This window comes from Orbicella franksi, chromosome 12 (genome assembly GCF_964199315.1).
Source record: "Orbicella franksi chromosome 12, jaOrbFran1.1, whole genome shotgun sequence".
NCBI lineage: Eukaryota > Metazoa > Cnidaria > Anthozoa > Scleractinia > Merulinidae > Orbicella > Orbicella franksi.
In genome coordinates, this window is record NC_138156.1 from 13,350,210 (window position 1) to 13,372,527 (window position 22,318).

Consider the following 22,318-nt stretch of genomic DNA (forward strand, 5'->3'; position numbering starts at 1 on the left):
CCTGAAATTTTGAGGTGGGGTCATAAGGGTAGATTTTGAGAAAAACGTGATTTAACCTACTAGTGCCCAGACTCTCCATAGGTACTCGGTCGTTCATTTTGGCCATTTGTTGACGTTTAATTGTTCAAGTTTCACATAGAATGGTAAAAGATTCAAGCAAACTGTAGATAAATAGAGGAAAAACATCTTGGGACACTTTTGAAAAGAGTTAGAAGTCGGGCTGTTATAATCCATCAAAACTGTAGTAAGCTACCTTAAATATGCGACATACAATGTTCACATCAACGTGAACTGCATTCCTAAAGGTGACATCACTGTGATCGGCTCTACACACATTTTCATCTTTCACGAAAACATCCACGCAACGCGCGTGGAAACACAGGGTGGCAACTGCGTACCATATTTAAAATAACTTGAGTGGGATTACCTTGGGGAAAACGTCTATTCTTGGCTTACACTGTCACGCAATAAAAAATAATTAAAAAACCATTCAATGGATCAAGTTAAGAAATTGTGATATTATAGGAGATTGATAAAGAAGACTCTTCTCCAACATGGCGGCCGGAAAATAGTGTAAACATATGGAACTTACTTTGGCTATCTAGCCGACTGATTATCTTAACTGATCGAGTTAACATGTATATAAGGCGCTTTCCCTATTACTTTAATTTCTAAAACGGCTAAAACTCACGAGATAAGTATATATTTTCTGACAAACGCGTTCATAGCTTTATGTCACGCACCGCCATAACTCTGAAATTCAAAATGTGCCTGTTTTTAGAGGAAGCAAGCTATTGAGCTGAAAAGTTGTTAACAGATATAAATTTACCCCTTCTTATGCCTGATGAGGATAATAACTTTAGTGGCTCTTTAGTCTTGGATTTTAGAAAATGTTGACGTCACGTGCAACCCAAAAATATGCGGATTAACTCTTTTATCCTCATGTTCTCTTGAGCACACTGCACAATGATTACAATACTATTTCACATATGAGACTCCTGCCTTTACCTGCAATGCGCAGAGACATGCCAGTTCTTCTACAAAATAGCTATTTTACCCTCTAGGGGTTGTATGTCATTTCAAACGTGATGATAACTTGCGTCATAACATCAAAGTCCAGAACTCGTAGTTAAGTGGACCCACATCCTTGATGGATTTGGCAAGGGGATTCCTCGGTGGCAATTGATAGCGAACCTTTGTTGTAAGTATATGGCTCAAGAAAAGCTACAAAAGACAGCTTAAGTTCAAAGTCGCAACCCTTACGAGTCCTGTCACAATCGCACTTGTTTGCTAAGGTAACAATATATTTAGGTTATTGACCCAGCACGAGGTCAAGATGGTTGGATATTCGTGTCATTTGTTCGTGTTTATGAACCGGGGATGGACGGAGACGCATTCACGGTTCATATTTAGCCAAATATGGCTGAACAAGCAGTTAGCCAATCGAAGCGCAGAGCCCGCTCTAATCTGTCCACAGACCCTCTATTTTGTTTTGAGTTCGTACGCTTAGCAAAATATTAACCCGGCGCGTGGGATATGAAGGAGCCAAGGGGGTGGGGCTGGGGAAAGACAAAAATAGAGGCCGCTCTCGAGCTCCACCCGCTCGCATCGCTCGCGCGCTCGCAGAAAAATAACCTGAATCAAAAAGTAAAACGTCTGTGGACAGACTAAGCCCACTCGTGTAGAGCTAGTCATATAATAATGAGCGAGGTAAAAACACTACATGCAATATACAATCTACTTCGTTGTTACCCGTCGTTCCATGCCCCCCAAAAAGGAATTTTCATGCCCTGGAGTGACCTAAGAAAACAAGTCGTGACTTTCGCCATCAAAAAGTCAATAAAACTGAGATCATTCACGATTACCTTGCGCTTACTTGTTTTTAAAATGCATAAATCGTCCAATCACCCACATTTTTCACGAGTGTAACAGAATTCTCAATAACTAGCATTCTTTCCTGTTAGCTCCTGCTCACGGTAGAAAGAGTTCCGGGGGGATGCGTCCTTATATGGGCTATATAGGTATGTGCGGCCCTAAAGTCATTGTAGGGTTTGTTAGCCGTTTTGGTGGGGTAGCGATTTTGGCCGTTTTGGTCCCAAATTGGGTATGGTTTTTGCACTCTAGTCTTAAACTGGATATTTTAGAAGCTACTTTTTTTTTCAAGACCAGCAACAAAAGCTCTTCACAATGCAATTCACATCGGGCTGAAATTGGGAACTAATTATAAGGAAGGTCTGAAACAGGGTATTGATTTAAGGGTCAGGCCTTCAATAGGATACCAAATATTTTGTCAGGTCATAAATAGAGTAGGAAAAATCGCAGATTTTGGTCTTAAATAGGGTAAGGGTTTTTTAAAGCGGGCCGCACACCCCAACCCAGTTTTTCTGGGAGTACCCCCCGGGTAATGAGTCTCAACACCCGTACCCCAAAGCAACAGACAATTAAAGTTCGGAGGAGAAAGACCTTAAAGGCTACCAAAACGAACGAAGAAATAGGACGACGAGTAGGTGTCCGTTATGACATTTGTCAAGAAGCTGTGGTCCAGCAATCTTCAGCAATACCCTAGTCCACCTCCTAGTCCGCTGCGGAATACTAACATAACTTGATAACAGTCGTATCACAAAACTTACCTGCTTCGACTTTTCGTGTAAGTGGAAACAGCAAAATGAGCAGTGATATCTCGACCAAAATGTTATGTTTCAGTCGTGGACCCATGACAAATGCATCTCTACTAAAGTGTAGTTTGGCTATGACAGGGTGATCCGCCAAATGAGATGATCAAGTTTCAGAGTAACAGACTGTAACATTAATGAGAAAGTCACCACAGGCGGCCCAAGCTTAAGCTGTGAGCGCGATGATCATCTTGCGTAGATAAGAGGTCATGGCTCGACATGGGGAAGTTAGCTGAAATTATGAGACTTTCTTACGTTTGAACCATGACCTGATCATCTCATAGCGGGAGATGGAGTCACCAATTTTCAGGCTAGGAAATGTTTTGAGCGTTAGCTCAGGGGTAATTTCCAACGGTTAGGGATTTAGAGAGCAAATAGCTGTGTAATACACAAACTTCAGTAGCTGTTATCCAACCCTCGCCAAAAGTTTCATGTGTCTACTCCACAGTTTCTTCGAATGGCAACGGCGCAACAGGTGTCATTTTGTTTCTTTTGTGATGTACACTTCTGGTGCCAAGTCTGAAGAACACCGCTCCAATATTTCTAGAGTTATTCTTTTACTGTATAAGTGGAACTATCTATGACATCATCACCTTCCTAATTTGCATAATACAAAAACGTCAATGTCTCTAAACGAAAGAAGATATTCCAAAAACTAGGAAAATGCCATTTCTCTTTATTTTGAAAAGCCTTTCAAATAAGCAGCAATCACATTATGTTTCATTTCATAGGCACTTCAAATAATTATAGTTCGATTTACGTTATTAATTTTTATCCCAGAACGAAGTTGTTTTTATCAGCACTGTAGCAAACTAGGCTGGGCTGATGGCACGAAGGTTGTTTTTAATTCCCAAGTCAATCATTTTATCAGAAGAGGGGACATAAAACGGTCCCTTCTGTACGGCTAAAGCTAGACTTCTCTTTGTTTTCAATGAGTCAGTCGTTAATGGTTTGAACTTACCCGTCTAGCATGGCCAATTTTGTATTATGCGACTGTTTTATGATAAAGACCATTGAACATCGGTCACGTGGGATGCGGGCATGTAAGCCCTTTAAAGTTTCGTCATAACCAACTGATATCCTCTTACACTTCCAATAGAAATAGACAATGAACAAGTTTGCGGGTACACCTGTAGTGTATAAATCAAAACGTTTAATCAGACTAACTTAAATTTCTTACAATATATAATCCCATTGGGAATTTATTTATTCCACAAATGTGCCTAACTATTCTTCACAATTTGCAAAACTTTGTCAAAAATAAAGAAATAATAATTTAAGCTTACAGTTTTAAGCATACTTTGAGACTATAATTTTGTGTTTTTGTAATCATTTTGTGATTTCTGGTCCGTTGTAGATCAGTGCACATCGACGTCAGGCAGCAGTGGAAAGAACATTAATGATCAGCTCTGCTGAGCTCCCACGTGTCATCATCTACACATCTGCAACTGAACATATGTTGGAAAAATTGTAACTTTGTCAAATGCGTGTTATAATAACCAAACTATGGCAGGACTCACTAAACATATCATGAACCAGATAATATTGACTGTCTAATATTGACTGTCTATCAAAGTTGCATTAGCTGGGATGGACCAAACCCACCCCTCCCCCAGTATTTTTTGGTCTTGCCACTTTGCAACAAGCTAAAATCAGATTGTCTCAGGGAACAAAAAAGAACACTTGCAACCTTTATCCGGCAAATTATAATGCAGTCTAGAAGGCAGTGGGTTTGCTCTGTATATGCAAGTGAAACACTATGTTAAAAACATTGAGTTCTGTAAAAACCTGTAACGGTAAATGAAGGAAGGTAACTATAATTCAAATGTTATAACTCATGTTACATAATGGACTCAATCTGCTCAGCATTCTCCAGTCTGATTCAATGAACGGAAAACAGAATACACTTATTGCTGAAGTGGACTTAACAACTTGACTGTTCAGTCATTTGGAGTAGACTGTTAAGTTTTCATAACTTCATATCTTAATTAACATGAAAAATTAGCCTGTGTACTTCTGCTTGCTCCCCTAAAACAAATCAGGAAGGTATGTATGCGGGCGGATGTTCAAAGAAAAGTCTCATCCAAATTACTGCTCCTTTCAATAACATGCAGACTCTAAAATTCAAAGCTCACCCGACAAAATAATGTGTTTTTCACTACTGTCAATCAAATGTTTGACGGCTCCTCCCAGCTTCCAACTACTGCCGAGCACTGTTTTGTTGTCTGAACTTTGCTCAACAATTTGATTACCGCGTACTCGGCAGTAGTCAGAAGCTGGGAGGAGCCACCGAACATTTGTTTGACGGTAGCGAAAAACCCATTTGTTGGTTGAGCTTTGAATAATTTTTAGAGTCTGCATGTTATCGAAAGGCTCAATAAGTTAACAAAGCCAAAATACTTTGAAGATGTAATCATGGATTATTTGATTCAGTGTTGAGACCCAAAAAGAAGCACTTTGCACAAGTAGAAAACAATTAGTCCTGCAATCTTACAATTTACCTTGATTCTCATTTAAGAAGGGGATCAATGAGGTTTTTCCAGTCCTCTACAGTCCAAGTTGAAGATGCTTGGTTGACAAATACACCGTTCACGAAGAAGAATGGAGTGCCAGACACAGTCCCTGAAACAAGTTGTTAACAGATTTGTTATCACCAATTACTCAAAAATTAGAGAACAATACAGCTACCTGTATGTTAATACATAGCCTATAAGAAAACATTGAGTTTGAGTGAATTTGGTAAGAGGACGTATGAGCCTGTTCCACTGTGGAGGTTACACTTTCATGTCCGCACGACATACATTGATACTAACCCAGCAAAATAAGCAATAGGTGTGTGCATGATCAGCTATAATAAACATAAACGTTGTCCAGTGATCTCTCTTTTTTTAAAAGATTAAATTCATGCAAGAAATCTACATAAAAAAAACATGTCACCTAAGCAAAACACTTCCATGTAGCTGGCCAAGTTTGTCGCCGATGCAAAATGCTCTCAGGCCCTTATCTTTTCTAAGTAAAAAGTTTGTGGCCTGAAGGGCCGAAACCTTTTTCTGCAGTCAGGTCTTCACCTTGTAAGTCTGAATGTACCACAATATAATCAATTAAATACACTTACTTGAACAACCATACTTCCAAGATATCCTTGTGTGTTCATCATATTCACTGCTGGCCAGGCCGTCTTTGATGACAGATTTCTCAATGTCAAGTTTACTTCCCAAGTCAGCTATAATGCTACGTGTACAAACAAAAAGAGGCTGGTTGGGGAGACAAGTTAGCCTGTGTCACAGACAGTCTAAACTGCCGGTATAGTCCTATATCGGGGATTCTATGACATGTCCGGCTGCAACGCAGGCTAGAGAAAAGTATGATCATAGATTTATTCACACCCAGTGGACCCCCCTACATCCGACCCCATCTTCAAATGACTCCCTGGGGTGTGACTCTCCTTTCCATGGATGGATCAGAGAAAGGAGTAAAAGAATTTGAAATGAAACAAATTTTGAAGTCAAAAGTCACATAATTTAAAACAAATTTCAGTTCACCCCCTCCCCCTCCCCCAAACACAAACACACATCTGACGCCAGTTATTTCATCCTTGAATAACTCTCTGACTTTATCACAAGATTTACAAAAAGATCACAGTACAATTCTTCAAAGATTTTTTCTAACATAGCTTTTTAAGAAACCTTCTTAGCAGGGTTATGAATCATTACAATAAAGGCTTAAAAAAACTTAAAAGGATTTATAGAAAATCACTCCATAGAAAAAGGAATATGAGGAAACAATTATGCATATATTTTGATTAGTACAGCTTACTTTATCACATCATATCTGTTCTTCTCCATTGTCTGGAAATTATACAGTAGGTTCTGGTTCTCAAATACGACATCCATCCAATTTATCACAAGGGTTGAATTATAGGCTTCCACAGCATACACACTCTAAAAGTGAACAAATATCATTAACATTAAATTTGACAAGGAGGACGCATGCATTAATTGCTCAGTGTAAAAAGGCCTTAATTGATGATTATGACAAAGAAGATGACTTTTATGATGATGATGCTGATGATGATGACGGTAATGTTGATGGTGCTGGTATTGACAATGACCTTTTATGTCCTAAACATGCGACCCTGAGTGCCCTGACAAACTTGTGTGACAAAAACAAAAAAACTCCACAGTGCAACCCATGCCTTATGTTTGAGCATCCGTTTGTTTGTTTTGCGATTTTCTAGACAGAATTTTAGAAATGGCATTGTTAAAAGTCATTACTTCTGCATGCATTGCCTGCCATTTATTTTAATATCTGATGGGTTGTTAACCAAGTGCAACTGTGCCTAAAGGCTTGAGGGAGATTCCCATATGACAAGGTCAGGTATTCTCATCATTTCAGTTAGGTGTATGAATCAAGATTCTGGTCTCACTTAGAAATGCAACTATTTTTAGCTGTCAAAGTATCTTTTAGGGTACTCTTGAAGAAATAGTAATTAAAAAAGCTCTTATTTCCGTTTAAAGGTTCTATTTCCACTGGTCTCCCGAGTCCGGTCTACTAGTGTTGGCTCCTATCCTGAACAGCAAATGGTAATCATGCCCAGATTGGTCCCCTTTAGGTGTTTAATTCAAAATTTTCGGAGAATATCCCCATCCTTTTCATATGGGAGTCCCGCATCCTCTTTGGTTTCTAAACCTGCCAAGAGCAAATTTTCCCGAGGCTTTGTATATGATTAGCCATACCATATACGTGCAATTGTGTTGTTGGCAGACCTGCCAACTCTCCCAGTTTTCCCGGGAGTCTCCAAGTTTTTCATCAAATCTCCCAGCCTCCCAGTTAGAGCACCAAATCTCCCGGGAATTACCTACTGTAGCTCTTTTTAATTTTTTTTTTCACTAATTTCGTTATTTTCGAGACGTCGGGAAAGGTCGGAAGGTCCTCGGGTGATTTTCGGAGAGTATTCAGACATTGTTGAAAATTGTATTCTTACAATGCAAAGATTTCTAGCCGTCTCCTGGTTATTGTACTCTGGGGGTTGGCAGGTATGTGTTGGCAAGTACATATAAACAATGTCCGCCCTTTAAGGCGGCCGAACACAGTTTTTGTGCGCGCTTTTGCTGATGCAATTGAGCGCGCGCACAAGGATTGCAAAGAGCGATCATTTTATTTACTCAACACCCGCACTATCTGTGCTATTTTTTCTCTATTATTGAACGCAGTGTATTGATGGCTTTAGTCTTTTATTACAAAGATATGTTAGAAAAGGTAACGACGCAAAGAAACCAGCAATTCTCAGCTTTCTCTTTGTTACCGAAAGAACCCAGTTAAATGCAGTGCATGCGCAGTTGCTCGAAAAATTGAGACCGATTGCTTTTGCAGAAACTTGCGGTTTTCTGACGATCCAGTCGTTAGAATTTCAAGAAATTTGGCAAAAAAATAGTTTAGAAACCACGTGAATGAACTATCGCAAAAAATCTAAATTTTGACATAGGGAATTTTTAATAATACAGAACATGCGGTGAAAACAATTTACGGCGAATTATGAAAATCGCCTATGTCAAAATTTTATTAGAACAGTGTTGACTGAAGGGATTTAATGTCAATTCGTAGTGGGCAAAAGATGAAAAAAATCTAACGACTGGACTTTTTTAAATAAACAAAAACCATTTTTTAAGCCTTGTTTTTAACCAGCCCCGTTGCCATGGCAACAGCACACACCTTAGCCAAAATGCGAGAATAAACTTTTCTGTGGTTAACCTTGACTCTTGCAAAAAACGAGCGCCAAAGCATAAATAGCTTAAAAGTAATGGTGAATTAGGCATAGGCTCTTGAAAACTGTGTTCGGCCACCTTAAAACGAAGCACGAGTATGTGCTCAAAACTTTGCTGTAAGTAAGCTTACCCGCCTTGCCCAAAAGACAGACATAAGATAAAAAGTACTGTATGCCACTTAAATCAATTTTCTTTTCGACACAATTTAGTATTAAGTGCGATTTCCGTGCATTCTCATACCGGTTGAAATCGTTATGCAATAGCCAAGAAACATAAATGTCACGTACGTACATGTGATAGGACAAAGCCTGGACAGGTTCTAACTGCAGCAGAGGGAAAGTGAGCAAAACGAATTCGCCTTATTCAAAACTTTACGACTCACCTGAGCGGCCATAAATGCATTAGTGTGATAAGGTAACGGGAACAACTGCACAGTGAACCGGATGGTTTCGGGTCCATACATATCTGCAACCTTTTTGACCGTCGGCCATGCTCGCTGGCTATCCGGACAAGTCAAATCTACAAATGCTGTCAGATGAATTGGAGCGCTTGGCTCGCCTCCTTTGTAAATAAATCCCAGTGGGCGTTTTGGTAAAGGAATCTGAGAGTTAACAACAGCTATGAGTGCTGTGGTAAGCAACAGGTATAAAATTAACCTCAGCTCCATGATGTCCTGTGTTTGCTGTTGCTGCATAACACGTGAGTTCACGGTTAGTCACGCATCATTAACCATGGTCACTATGAGTCAGCAATCGTCTCGTACCCAGAGCCCGGCTGGCAAAAATTTCACGAGCTGGGGTGCTTCTAGTCGTCTTATAGAAAAGGGAAGAAAAACTGAATTTAGCTATTCAAAAGGCCCTGTAACACGTCGAACAAATTATATTTTCAGGGATTACTCAATCGAAGGCTTTGAAAAAAGGGATACAGTAGGAACGTAAAAAGGAGAACCATTTCCAAGGAGGGTATATGAAAGGTTCACACTTTCTAACAGTATGTCACTCCTGTTTCTGCCAGTTTAATGGCATAAAAAGGTTAAGGGTTTTAGGGGTCTGGAGTGCGGGGCGGCGGGGCACCCCCATCCTAAATTTGAGCTTTCTCCTCAAGTCACACATCCTTCTCGGGAGCAACTCGAGAAGGCTGAAATTCAGCATTATCTTTGTCGGTTTTTTTTTGGCATTGTTTGAAAAAAACTACTTTTTTCCTCTTTAATTTATCAAATGGTGAGTACATTGAATCCTTAGTGTGAAGGAACAATATTGACAGTTGTAAAAAGGAAGAGAGCTCTGAAAAAATGTCCGCGTAGAACTTGAACTCAAAACGGGGTCATTAATGCATGGGTCGGTCGATTATCAGCTCGAGAAGATTCCCAATTTTATTCCCATGGAGTCAAAGACGAACATTTTGCAGTGACTCGGGTACTGATCAGCCTTAGACCTCTTAATTTTCGATAGCCATTGATGGACTAACGTCCAGGGCAGCGAGGTCAAACGTCATTCACTGACTTTCGCCGTTTGCTATAAAATCTCTTTGTTTATTTACTTGCCTGTCTGTCTGTCTGCCTGCCTGCCTGCTTATCTGCTTCCCGGTCTGTTTCGTCATCTGCCTGCCTGTCTGTCTGTTTATTTATTTTTCACTCATTACTTAAACGCAAATCAGCACTTTTTGTGTTATTTTTTAACCTGCACATTACAAGTGTTATACAAGGAGAGGGTGTGGTAGCTGGTAGGGCATCTCTCCTCGCACCCAAATTTGCCAAATTAATTGTTCAATGTATATCAATGACATACCAAATTGCTTACATTTTGCACAACTTAGAATGTATAAAGATGAAAGCAGCTTAATCTATGCCAGTGCAGATTTTCGGACTGTTACCTATGGCTATCTCCTAATAAACCTTAATTAACAAAAACCGAATTTATGTTAATTGCGTCGAGGCAGAGGCTATCAACTATTTCTGAAATTCCATCTTTTACGATAAGTGACCATCCAGTTATGCAGGTTCCATCCAGGAAATCGCTAGGGGTACATATTCATCAAAACTTAAACTGAGATTGCCATATACAGAGAATTTGCGAGAAGATTATCTCTGTCTGCTTTGGGTGCAATTAAAAGGATAGGGCATCTTGTTCCTTTTAATGTTCAAATTCAGTTGAACCATATTTTGATTATTGTAGTGTATGGGGCAACTCAGTGCTGTGTCGGCCTTTCTGAAAAACTGCAGAAGCTCCAAAACCGCGCAGCCCGTATTTTACTGTATGCGAACGATGAAGACCATATTGATAAGCTGTTCCAGGCACTCGGTTGGCGAAAACTTAGTCATCAAAGGCTAGTAGCCACCTCCGTTATGATGTTCAAAACCTTACATGAATTGACCCGTGAATATCTACAATCCCGAGTCGTATCTCGAAATGATATTACTTCGTATCGACTGAGGAATTCTGAGAATAAATAGGCTCATCCACAGACCATCAAATACTTTAAGGCCTGGGTCAAAGGCTTTTACTGGAAAATAATTTATTAGTTATATTTCTGAAGATATAAATGACAATGAAACTAAATTAAACACACAGTTAGGTTTTAACGACCTGAACATTTTAAAGTAGGATTGGTGCGTCTGACAGGTCACGTGACATGCACACGCAGAAAAATTTTACAGGGTCAAAAGTCGTTTTTTTCAACAAAATTCGACTTTTGATCATTTTTATCTTCTAAAAACAAAATCAAGGAAGATCATTCCAAACGTAGCAAGGTAAATAACTTACATTTGCGTCGAAAACGCTCATTTACTGATCAATGCAATTAAAATTCGCCACCAATTTGCCGATTTACTAAATTTTAAGCAAATGGTCACGTGACAGGTCACCTAATCAAGATAGTATGTTAAGGCAAGGCAGGACGTCGAGTTTTATAATCAGGAAAACTTTCAGCTTGGTGAAACAAATATAACAAGAGATATAGCTGCCCAACCATAATTCTACTTGTTGTGGAACAACCTTTCTCATGCACTCCGATCTTATACCTGCCAACTCTCACGCATTATGCGTGAGTCTCACGCCTGCGGATCTAAAATTGCGATCTCACGCATTCAGACCAATTTCTCACGCCTAACTGACTATAGCGAGTGTAATTGCTTAAAAACCGATTAAATAAAAATTTAATTTTTTTTCGGCGAAAAACAGTTGGTGAGTACAGCAAAAAAGCGTCTTCAAGCTTACTCCGTTACGCGTGTTGAGTTCGCGACACCAACTCGTGTTTAGATTGTGTGACGTGACACGTTTCCGGTTTACTTTGTCATGGTTAATCGATGATAAGAAATCTTCGGCAATCTTCAGAAGTCGTCGGAAATCTTCGGCGATCTTAGGAAGTCTTTGGAAATCTTCGGCAATCTTCGGAAGCTGTCGGTAAATCTTCGGAAGAGACGAAAACTTACACGCATTTTACTGAAAAAAAGTTGGCAGGTATACGATCTCCAATTTCTTCAAGCGAATTTAAACGTAAACTGCGTCATTACAGCTTTAAATGAGACACTCCTTGAAAAGCAGCTTTAGTGATATGATAGGTTTTTATCCTTATAATACTATATTAATAATCATTTAGTTTAGTTAGGCAGACTTAGATATTACACTTTTAATTATGCTGAACGAATTTTTACCGTGTATAAATAAAGTTATCATATCAACTCAACTCAAACACTAGAACCCGCCCGCAGGCAATCCACAGGGTCACGTATTAGTTGTGCTAAACAAACTTGCGTGGCTCCTGCCTTAGCTGATCTTAATTGACGTCACGATGGCGCAATGCAAATAACAGAGACCTCTCTGAAAAACAAAAAGCTTAACAAAACTGATTTGACATTTCTTTTTGATTACGCTATAACCCTGTCATTTTCATTGCCTGCAAAGATAATGGGGCATTAGACTGCAAAACAGTCGTTTTCGGACGTTTTCGGAAGGCGCGAAGCGCCGTAAGCGTGACCCTCGCGTGTGAAGCGCGCGAGCCTCACACACCCGTAGGGCTTCTCTCCCCATTCTCCCTCGCCGTTTTTACACTCGCTCCAGACCTTTCGTTCGAATATTGACCGTCGCTCGCGATCGCCAAAAATACGACTGTTTTGCAGTCTAATGGGGCATGACCTATGGAAATTCATTTGGAACTTGTTAATTGCAGTGTCCTGCCGTGTCGAGTAGGAAGTGATTGAGCATGAGATTAATGAAATGTTTTCAGAAAAGGGAAGAATTAAGAGCTTAGATATCTTTCCGAGGAATGTATCTTTACGCATAATATACCCTGGCAAGTGTATATATGACTGTATTTGTATCATTCGGTATCGTGACTGAAGTAAAAGTTATGCAACAACTGTCTTCTGACACAGTAATAACAATTGTTTTTTTTTTTGTAAACCTCGGGGCGTAAAGTCCTCTTCACGCTAATTGAACAGACAATGGCGAAACCGCGAGACGACAAAACGAAGCACAACTTGATGCAATCCTCAATGGAGAAACAAGACGACAAAACCAAGCTCGTTTTGAAAATCCTGGTTGTTCTACTGGCTTTGCTGTCTCTTGCTCTGCTCATCGCATTAATTGTAGTCGCAACAAAAGATAAAACTGAACCACTGGAAAATGGATCGTCGTCTGCGGGCGTCGAAGAGTTCTGCCCGGAGACAACAAAGTTGACATCTTCACCAGCACGCTCGTCAGGTCTATACGACGACTTATCCAAGGATGAAATCATCGCTGTGCGAGATTACATTCTCAGTCAATCGTCTCTGAATGTCACACGCTATGAAGATGCGGCCATCAACGACAACTACATATATTTGATCGAGTTGCAGCAACCGCCGAAAGATGAAGCGCTCAATTTTCTCGACAATAACAACGCCCCGAAGCCTGAACGCAAGGCACGAGTTGTCATTTACTTTGGTGGACAAAGCAACCCGGAGGTGAGAGAATTCCTGGTGAGTCCAGCAGCGAAACCGACAAATCATCGTGAAACAACCGGCCCGGGTCAGAAATATCCGATCCCATTCAACACGCGATTTGCAGACCAGAAGGAGCTTGCGATAATGGATAGCATGTTAAAGAACGTCACGAAATATGTTTACCGGCTACTCCACGAGAGCTATGATGGCTACACGTTCTGGAACTGCACTGACCGATGCTTGACGTGGGGCCTCTCAGCTCCCAGTACTTTCAAGGCTAATCAGCGCAAACAGTGGATATGGTTCATGAGAAATGTTATTGGTTTTTACATCCATCCCGTCGGCTTTGAAGTCCTCTTAGATACCGGTGGAAATGACATGTCAAGCTGGACAGTTGAAAAACTTTATTACAACAACGCAACCTATGAAACCGTCGAAGAGTTAATGAATGCATACGACGCTGGATCCAAAATGGTTTTCGAGGCACCTGAGGACAAAGGGCTGTTTTCTACTTATAAACGCCGCGGGGATCCACAACCCAAAAAGCCATTGAGAAACCCACAGATCTTCGAGCCTGATGGCAAACGGTACGCGGTCAGCGGACGTCACGTGGAGTACATGGGCTGGAGTTTTGACTTCCGTTCCCGCACCTCATCTGGTATACAGCTCTTTAACATCAAATTCAAGGGCGACAGAATTGTTTACGAGCTGAGTATTCAGGAAGCCGAGGCGTTCTATTCTGGTTGGAGCCCCAAGCCCCTGCACACCAATTACCTTGACGCCGCTTGGAACATGGGTTCCATGACTTTTGAACTGTTGCGGGGTGTGGACTGCCCTAACACTGCCACTTTCTTTGACCTAATCCATTTCGTTGGCCGGAAGGATCCAGCAAAATACAAAAATGCAGTTTGTTTGTTTGAACAAGACATGGGAGTGCCACTGCGCAGACATTATGACACGAACTTTGATGGTGGTTATAATTTCTATGGAGGAATGCCTGGAAGCGCTCTGATTCTGCGCACTGTAGCAACAACCTACAACTACGATTATGTGTTCGACTACATCTTCTATCCTAATGGTGTCTTGGAGGTTCGTTCATCCGCCAGCGGTTTTCCTCAAACAACCTTTTACACGGTAGATGAAGAGCCATACGCTAGTCAAATTCATCCGAAAATGGCTGGTAGCATGCATGATCATATTTTCAACTACAAAGTCGACATTGATGTGTTTGGAACCAAACAGTCTTACGAGACTATTGAAGTTGGACTACAGAACATTACCAACCCTTGGTTCCCTGAGGATTATCACCTGCAGAAGGTTCTTCATCGTCGTTTGAAAAAAAACGAAACAGAAGCTGTGTATCACTACGAGTTTGACAAGCCCACCTGCATGAACTTCTTCAATAAGAACGAGCTGAACAGCTATGGCGTCCATCGTGGAATCCGCGTTCAAATTCGGGACATGATGAAACAGATGTACCCAGAAAGCTGGCCAGTGGTGAGAGGGGCGACATGGTCCCTAAATCAACTGACCGTAACCAAGCGAAAGGAAGCAGAAGAAAAGAGCTCCTGCATCTACAATCAGCAAGACATGGTTGACCCTGTGGTGGACTTCAGCAAGTATGTTGATGGCGAGAACATCGAGGATGAAGATCTGGTTGCTTGGGTAACAATGGGAATGATTCACATTCCACACTCAGAAGACATCCCTAACACCGCCACTCCAGGCAGCTCTGCCAGTTTTCTTCTCAGGCCCTTCAACTACTTTGATGAAGACCCTTCCATGGCCTCTTATGATGGGGTTTTAATCATGCCTTCTGATGACGGGGCAAAGATCGACACTTTTGGAACTCCAACGAAGCCGCCATGTGCTCCAAAGGAAAAACCCATGGAATTCTACGGTCTGTATGGAGACTACTAGATAACAACATAAGGAACGGGCTGAGCGAACTGAGGGTACATATTCAAGCGCTGATAATTTGCAGAACCGTCGTAGAATGCTTTATTTTATTAAACTTTGTATGATCATAGTTCGTTCGGTTTTATTGAAGTCCTCATATGACTAATTTAATGTAGTAGGAACTTTAAGTAGCACTGTATCCGAGATAGAATTAGTGGGAAGGTCGACTGGGACTCGGAGCAGTTGACTGGCCCTTCATCACTGACTCGATTAGGTGAAAATTACGCTCATCGTGTTACCATATTTTAGAAATCCCTTATTTCTTTTTGTTTGAAAATTAGTTAGATGAAATATATACATGTTCTGTTGTTTTCAATGAAGGATAACTGCTGACAAGATATTGCACATTTAGAACATTTAGTTTAGCAATTCAAGCGGTAATATGTGGTTGGAAGTTGTTTTCTGTAATTGAGGGTTGTCCAATACACCCAACTAGAGTCGATTCGTGTTTTAAGTTGACGATTCGACCAACCGGATGTCGATTCGAGGACCCTCTTTGATGGAATCGACACGAGTCGTCTCTCTTGCTGTCGATTCGTCGTGCCGGAAGTCGATTTGCGCGAGACTTAGTAAATATAGCGCATCTGGGCTTTGAGGGTGGGTTGAAAGTGTTGTCGATTCGACACGATTCGATCGAATCGTAACGAATCGTATCCCTTGCTGTCGATTCGTCGTACCGGATGTCGATTTGCGCGAGACTTAGTAAATATAGCGCATCTGGGCTTTGAGGGTGGGTTGAAAATGTTGTCGATTCGACACGATTCGATCGAATCGACACGAATCGTATCCCTTGCTGTCGATTCGTCCTACCGGAAGTCGATTTGCGCGAGACTTGGTAAATATAGCGCATCTGGGCTTTGAGGGTGGGTTGAAAATGTTTTCGATTCGACACGATTCGATCGAATCGTGACGAATCGTATCCCTTGCTGTCGATTCGTCACACCGGAAGTCGATTTGCGCGAGACTTAGTAGATATAGCGCATCTGGGCTTTGAGGGTGGGTTGAAAATGTTGTCGATTCGACACGAATCGTATCCCTTGCTGTCGATTCGTCCTACCGGAAATCGATTTGCGCGAGACTTGGTAAATATAGCGCATCTGGGCTTTGAGGGTGGGTTGAAAATGTTTTCGATTCGACACGATTCGATCGAATCGACACGAATCGTATCCCTTGCTGTCGATTCGTCATACCGGAAGTCGGTTTGCGCGAGACTTAGTAAATATAGCGCATCTGAGCTTTGAGGGTGGGTTGAAAATGTTGTCGATTCGACACGACTCGATCGAATCGACACGAATCGTGTCCCTCGCTGTCGATTCGTCATACCGGAAGTCAATTTGCGCGAGACTTAGTAAATATAGCGCATCTGGGCTTTGAAGGTGGGTTGAAAATGTTGTCGATTCGACTCGATTCGATCGAATCGACACGAATCGTATCCCTTGCTGTCGATTCGTCATACCGGAAGTCGATTTGCGCGAGACTTTGTAAATATAGCGCATCTGGGCTTTGAGGATGGGTTGAAAATGTTGTCGATTCGACACGACTCGATCGAATCGACACGAAACGTGTCCCTCGCTGTCGATTCGTCATACCGGAAGTCAATTTGCGCGAGACTTAGTAAATATAGCGCATCTGGGCTTTGAAGGTGGGTTGAAAATGTTGTCGATTCGACTCGATTCGATCGAATCGTGACGAATCGTGTCCCTTGCTGTCGATTCATCATACCGGAAGTCGATTCGCGCGAGACTTTGTAAATATAGCGCATCTGGGCTTTCAAGGTGGGTTGAAAATGTTGTCGATTCGACACGATTCGATCGAATCGTAGCGAATCGTATCCCTTGCTGTCGATTCGTCATACCGGAAGTCGATTTGCGCGAGACTTAGTAAATATAGCGCATCTGGGCTTTGAAGGTGGGTTGAAAATGTTGTCGATTCGACTCGATTCGATCGAATCGTGACGAATCGTGTCCCTCGCTGTCGATTCGTCATACCGGATGTCGATTTGCGCGAGACTTAGAAAATATAGCGCATCTGGGCTTTCAAGGTGGGTTGAAAATGTTGTCGATTCGACACGATTCGATCGAATCGACACGAATGGTATCCCTTGCTGTCGATTCGTCATACCGGATGTCGATTTGCGCGAGACTTAGTAAATATAGCGCATCTGGGCTTTGAAGGTGGGTTGAAAATGTTGTCGATTCGACACGATTCGATCGAATCGACACGAATCGTATCCCTTGCTGTCGATTCGTCATACCGGATGTCGATTTGCGCGAGACTTACTAAATATAGCGCATCTGGGCTTTGAAGGTGGGTTGAAAATGTTGTCGATTCGACACGATTCGATCGAATCGACACGAATCGTGTCCGTTCCTGTCGATTCGTCACACCGGAAGTCGATTTGCGCGAGACTTTGTAAATATAGCGCATCTGGGCTTTAAGGGTGGGTTGAAACTGTTGTCGATTCGACTCGATTCGATCGAATCGTAACGAATCGTGTCCCTCGCTGTCTATTCGTCACACCGGAAGTCGATTTGCGCGAGACTTAGAAAATATAGCGCATCTGGGCTTTGAGGGTGGGTTGAAAATGTTGTCGATTCGACTCGATTCGATCGAATCGTAACGAATCGTGTCCCTCGCTGTCGATTCGTCACACCGGAAGTCTATTTGCGCGAGACTTAGAAAATATAGCGCATCTGGGCTTTGAGGGTGGGTTGAAAATGTTGTCGATTCGACTCGATTCGATCGAATCGTGACGCCTTTCCTTCGAAGAATCCTCTTTAATTGCCTGAGACTTAAACTTGTACCATGAACTAACAGTAAAAAGGATATAATTTCAACATAGTTCAAACCAAGATCAAAATACTGTTGTACTAACGAGTCTCTCCCATGGTAAGCCACTCCAAGAGCGCGAAGATAAGATGGCAATACCGCATTAATGACTTCAAAACTGGAACAAAACACCACCAAAGAAAGTACAAAAGCGGCTAGCTTGCGATCTTCAAAATTGCAGCCACAAACGTTGCTAACAGATCCAGATAAAGGAGTAAACGCCTGCATCATACGTGTAAACCGTTAACGTTGGCCATGTGCTAACGAGTTATACAATATATGATTTGCCGAGTTCTCATGTTCACGTGTTATAAGTCGAGATCTCGTGTTACTAAGTCGAGATCACGCATTATAAGTCGAGATCTCGCGTTATTAACACGAGATCTCACATTTTAAGTCAAGATCTGGCGTTATTAACACGAGATCTCACATTATAAGTCGAGATCTCGTGTTACTAAGTCGAGATCTCGTGTTGTAAGTCGAGATCTCGCGTTACTAAGTCGAGATCTCGCGTTACTAAGTCGAGATCTCGTGTTATAAGTCGAGATCTCGCGTTTCTAAGTCGAGATCTCGTGTTGTAAGTCGAGGTCTCGTGTTATAAGTCGAGATCTCGCGTTTCTAAGTCGAGATCTCGTGTTGTAAGTCGAGGTCTCGTGTTATAAGTCGAGATCTCGCGTTTCTAAGTCGAGATCTCGTGTTGTAAGTCGAGATCTCGTGTTACAAGTCGAGATCTCGCGTTACTTAGTCGAGATCTCGTGTTACTGAGACCCAAACGAAATCAACAGTAATATTTTGGTTAGAAAAAAAGATACTCAAATCCAGATGGCCCTTACGGGCCACAGCAGTTTGATGATCCGGACAGTGTTCTAGTAAAGTGCGCAAACCAGCGTCAATATTCCGCGGAAAACGCCATAACGGCCGTCTTTTTGTAAACATATATTACGAGCTTTAACTATAATGTAGAAATAAGAAACAGGTTATCAGAAAGGATTGTGAAGTAATAATAAATTAACCAATCGATCCAGTTATAATAAAGCTTGGGGTCTGTTACTAATCGTTGTTGGGGAACAAAGCCAAAGCTTTTCTAGTGAAGAAAGCACACATCGAATTGAAGAATAACATTTCAATATCACTGGATTAACATTAGGTAATTAAATTAGGTAATTTCTGTATACGCGAACAACGTGAAATTAACGTGCGCCTTCAAGAAGAATCCTGTGACCAAAGAGAGCGTGTGGTCAAAGTATTCGGCCTTTAAACAAACCGTTGGCCACGGGCGAATCGTGTGGATGGATGGATGGATGAATGAATGAATGAGTGAATTAATTTTATTGAAATGCCAGTATTTTTAACCTAATGACAGATCCTCAACCTTATTATACCTTCCGCGAGTCGACTTCCGGTGAAACGATTCGACTTTGCAAGGCCGATTCGCGACGAATCGTGCGAATCGACTCGAAACGCAACAATTTCACACTCCCAGTTATTGCCTAGCGCGAGTCGACTTCCGGTGAGACGATTCGACTTTGCAACGCCGAATCGACTCGAATCGCAACAATTTCAAACCCCCTGTTATTGCCTACCGCAAGTCGATATCCGGTGAGACGATTCGACTTTGCAAAAGACGATTCGCGACGAATTGGGCGAATCGACTCGAATCGTCAAAAAATTCACATGCCAGTTACTGCCTACTGCGAGTAGACTTCCAGGGAAACGATTCCACTTTGCAGGAAACATTCCCGACCAATCGAGTCGCTTCGTTAAGTGCTTCACCGAATCGACCGAAGTTTGTCGCCACGTTTTTAGAACGACAAACGTTCATTTATCATTATTTCACGGGTATCGACTTCCGGTGGTACGGATCGACTCCCAACCTCGTTCCCACGGTCTCTCATCTTACCGCCCCCTGGAGCGAGCGAAGAGGGCGGTAAGATGAGAGACCCTGGGAACGAGGTTTATCGACTCCGTTCGAATCGAGTCGAATCGTTAAGTACCTCACACGAATCGACTCAAGTTTGTCGTCACGTTTCAAGAACGAGTAACATTCATGTATCATTATTTCACGGTCTTGACTTCCGGTGGTGCGGATCGACTCCGCGCGAATCGAGTCGAATCGTTAAGTACCTTACACGAATCGACTCAAGTTAATCGAGTCGAATCGCTAAGTACCTCACACGAATCGACTCAAGTTTGTCGTCACGTTTCAAGAACGAGTAACGTTCATGTACCATTATTTCACGGTCTTGACTTCCGGTGGTGCGGATCGACTCCGTGCGAATCGAGTCGAATCGTTAAGTACCTCACACGAATCGACTCAAGTTTGTCGTCACGTTTCAAGAACGAGGAATGTTGATGTATCATTATTTTACGGGTCTTGACTTCCGGTGGTGCGGATCGACTCCGTGCGAATCGAGTCGAATCGTTAAGTACCTCACACGAATCGACTCAAGTTTGTAGTGACCTTTTAAGAACGAGAAACGTTTATGTATCATTATTTCACGGGTCTTGACTTCCGGTGATGCGGATCGACTCCGTGCGAATCGAGTCGAATCGTCAAGTGCCTCAGACGAATCGACTCTAGTTGGGTGTATTGGACATGAATGCTGTAATTAGTAGCCGTAGCTGCATCCAGACGTCTCTTTTTGAAACAGACGACTCCCACAAGCAGCTATGAAATCAGCTTCCTAAAATTTGTTTTCCTCTAGCAATCCAGCATTTGTAATTGCTATCATTGCTATCTGTGCTTTTGTAATAAACATGTGATGCTTGCACGTTATTTAGAGCATCCAGTTTCAAATTTAAACACATTGATTTTCAATAAATTAAATTCGAGAAGACTGGATTGCTTTTTTTTCGTTCGAGTGGCAGGTTGTTCGCATCAAAAACCATGGTAACACGCTTTCGCGGGTTAAATCATGATCAGGCGACTAGAGACGAGCCAGGCTCTCTCTCCCGCGCCTAACCCAGTCCGGAATCAGAACTCCGACAGTACCAAAGGGTATAGTTTTTCAGCTGTTTTTGTCATAAATAGGGTATCGATTTTAGCTGAATTTGGCCATTTTGGTCATAAATAGGGTATGGTTTTTGCACTCTAGCCTTGATATGGGTATGTTTTTAAAAAGAAGCCACTTTTTCGTCATTATCGAAAAGTAAATCAACAAAAGCCCTTCACAAATTATGTTTACGGTAATTTAACATTGGTCTGAACTAGGGAACTTATTGTAACGCAGGTCTGAAACAGGGTTTTGATTTAAGGGTTAGGTTATAAATAGGGTTTCGAATTTTTGGTCAGCTCATAAATAGGGTAGGAAATATCGCAGATTTTGGTCATAAATAGGGTAAGGGTTTTGGAAGCGGGCCGCACACCCCCACCCGATTTTTCTGTGAGTACCCCGCGGGTTCCAAACCCGGCCAGTCTGAGTCCATAGATTTACGAACTCATCATCTTTCTCTGCGATACACACTATGGCTTCTCGCGGGAGAGCAGTAACAACTCGTGTTCCGGGCAAGTCTGCGTCGCAGACGCTACGGAGATAACTTTCCCTCCGCAACGCAGGCTAGTCCCGGGCTCCTGTCAAAGAAATAATTACCTGACAGCCTGTTGATTGAGTCGTGCAATTAATAATATGTCTATAGAAAGACAGAAGAGAAGAGCTAAAATATCTTTTCCAGGAACGAATGCTTTAACGCGATGCATCTTCACGCATAGTATTCCTTGGCAAGTGTATACAGTCAAACCTGTATATAACAGCCCTGTATAAAGCGGTCACCCTGTGTACACTGAACAACTCACTGGACACGGTCCTGAACAACTTCCCAAAAATCGCCCCTTATATTTACTGTTAAGTTGACCTGCATATAGCGTTCACCTGTATATAACGGACGCGGTCACCCTTTAGACTTCCTGAATACAAAATTTCATTATCTTTTACCTGTATATAACTGTCACGAAATTGGGTTACGATTAACGAATAATGACAAGCTTTATTCATCAGCTCGTCAAATAGCAGCCACCAAAGCAGGGTTCTCACAAAAATACAAATATTAGTACTAAACACAACATACATGTCATCGCCTACGTCCGACACATGCTTCCGGCAGGTAACATTTAAGTGTCGTCGCTTTCAAACAGTACTTACTGTAACTGTAACAACATAACCGTACCACACTGT

The 22,318-nt window shown here is 41.9% G+C and overlaps 2 protein-coding genes and 1 pseudogene across 2 annotated transcripts in view; 1 reads left to right on the top strand and 2 right to left on the bottom strand.

Moving 5' to 3' along the window:
- Positions 1-3,805: 3,805 nt before the first annotated feature.
- Positions 3,806-9,134, bottom strand: LOC145462479 (uncharacterized). Its single transcript, XM_081446015.1, has 5 exons — positions 8,820-9,134; positions 6,489-6,613; positions 5,788-5,903; positions 5,174-5,294; positions 3,806-4,120 (listed from the first exon to the last, which is right to left on the bottom strand). Exons 1-4 carry the CDS (start codon positions 9,129-9,131, stop codon positions 5,182-5,184), a joined length of 666 nt encoding a protein of 221 aa, XP_081302141.1. The 5' UTR covers positions 9,132-9,134; the 3' UTR covers positions 3,806-4,120; positions 5,174-5,181.
- LOC145462499 (mitochondrial import inner membrane translocase subunit Tim10-like) overlaps positions 8,190-22,318 on the bottom strand; it is an 81,446-nt gene continuing 67,317 nt past the window's right edge. Inside the window, exon 3 of the transcript XR_014041200.1 lies at positions 8,190-8,515. The gene's annotated coding sequence lies outside the window, so the exon portion shown is untranslated. The remainder of the gene's footprint in view (positions 8,516-22,318) is intronic.
- On the top strand, positions 12,345-16,136 carry LOC145463549 (diamine oxidase [copper-containing] pseudogene; annotated as a pseudogene).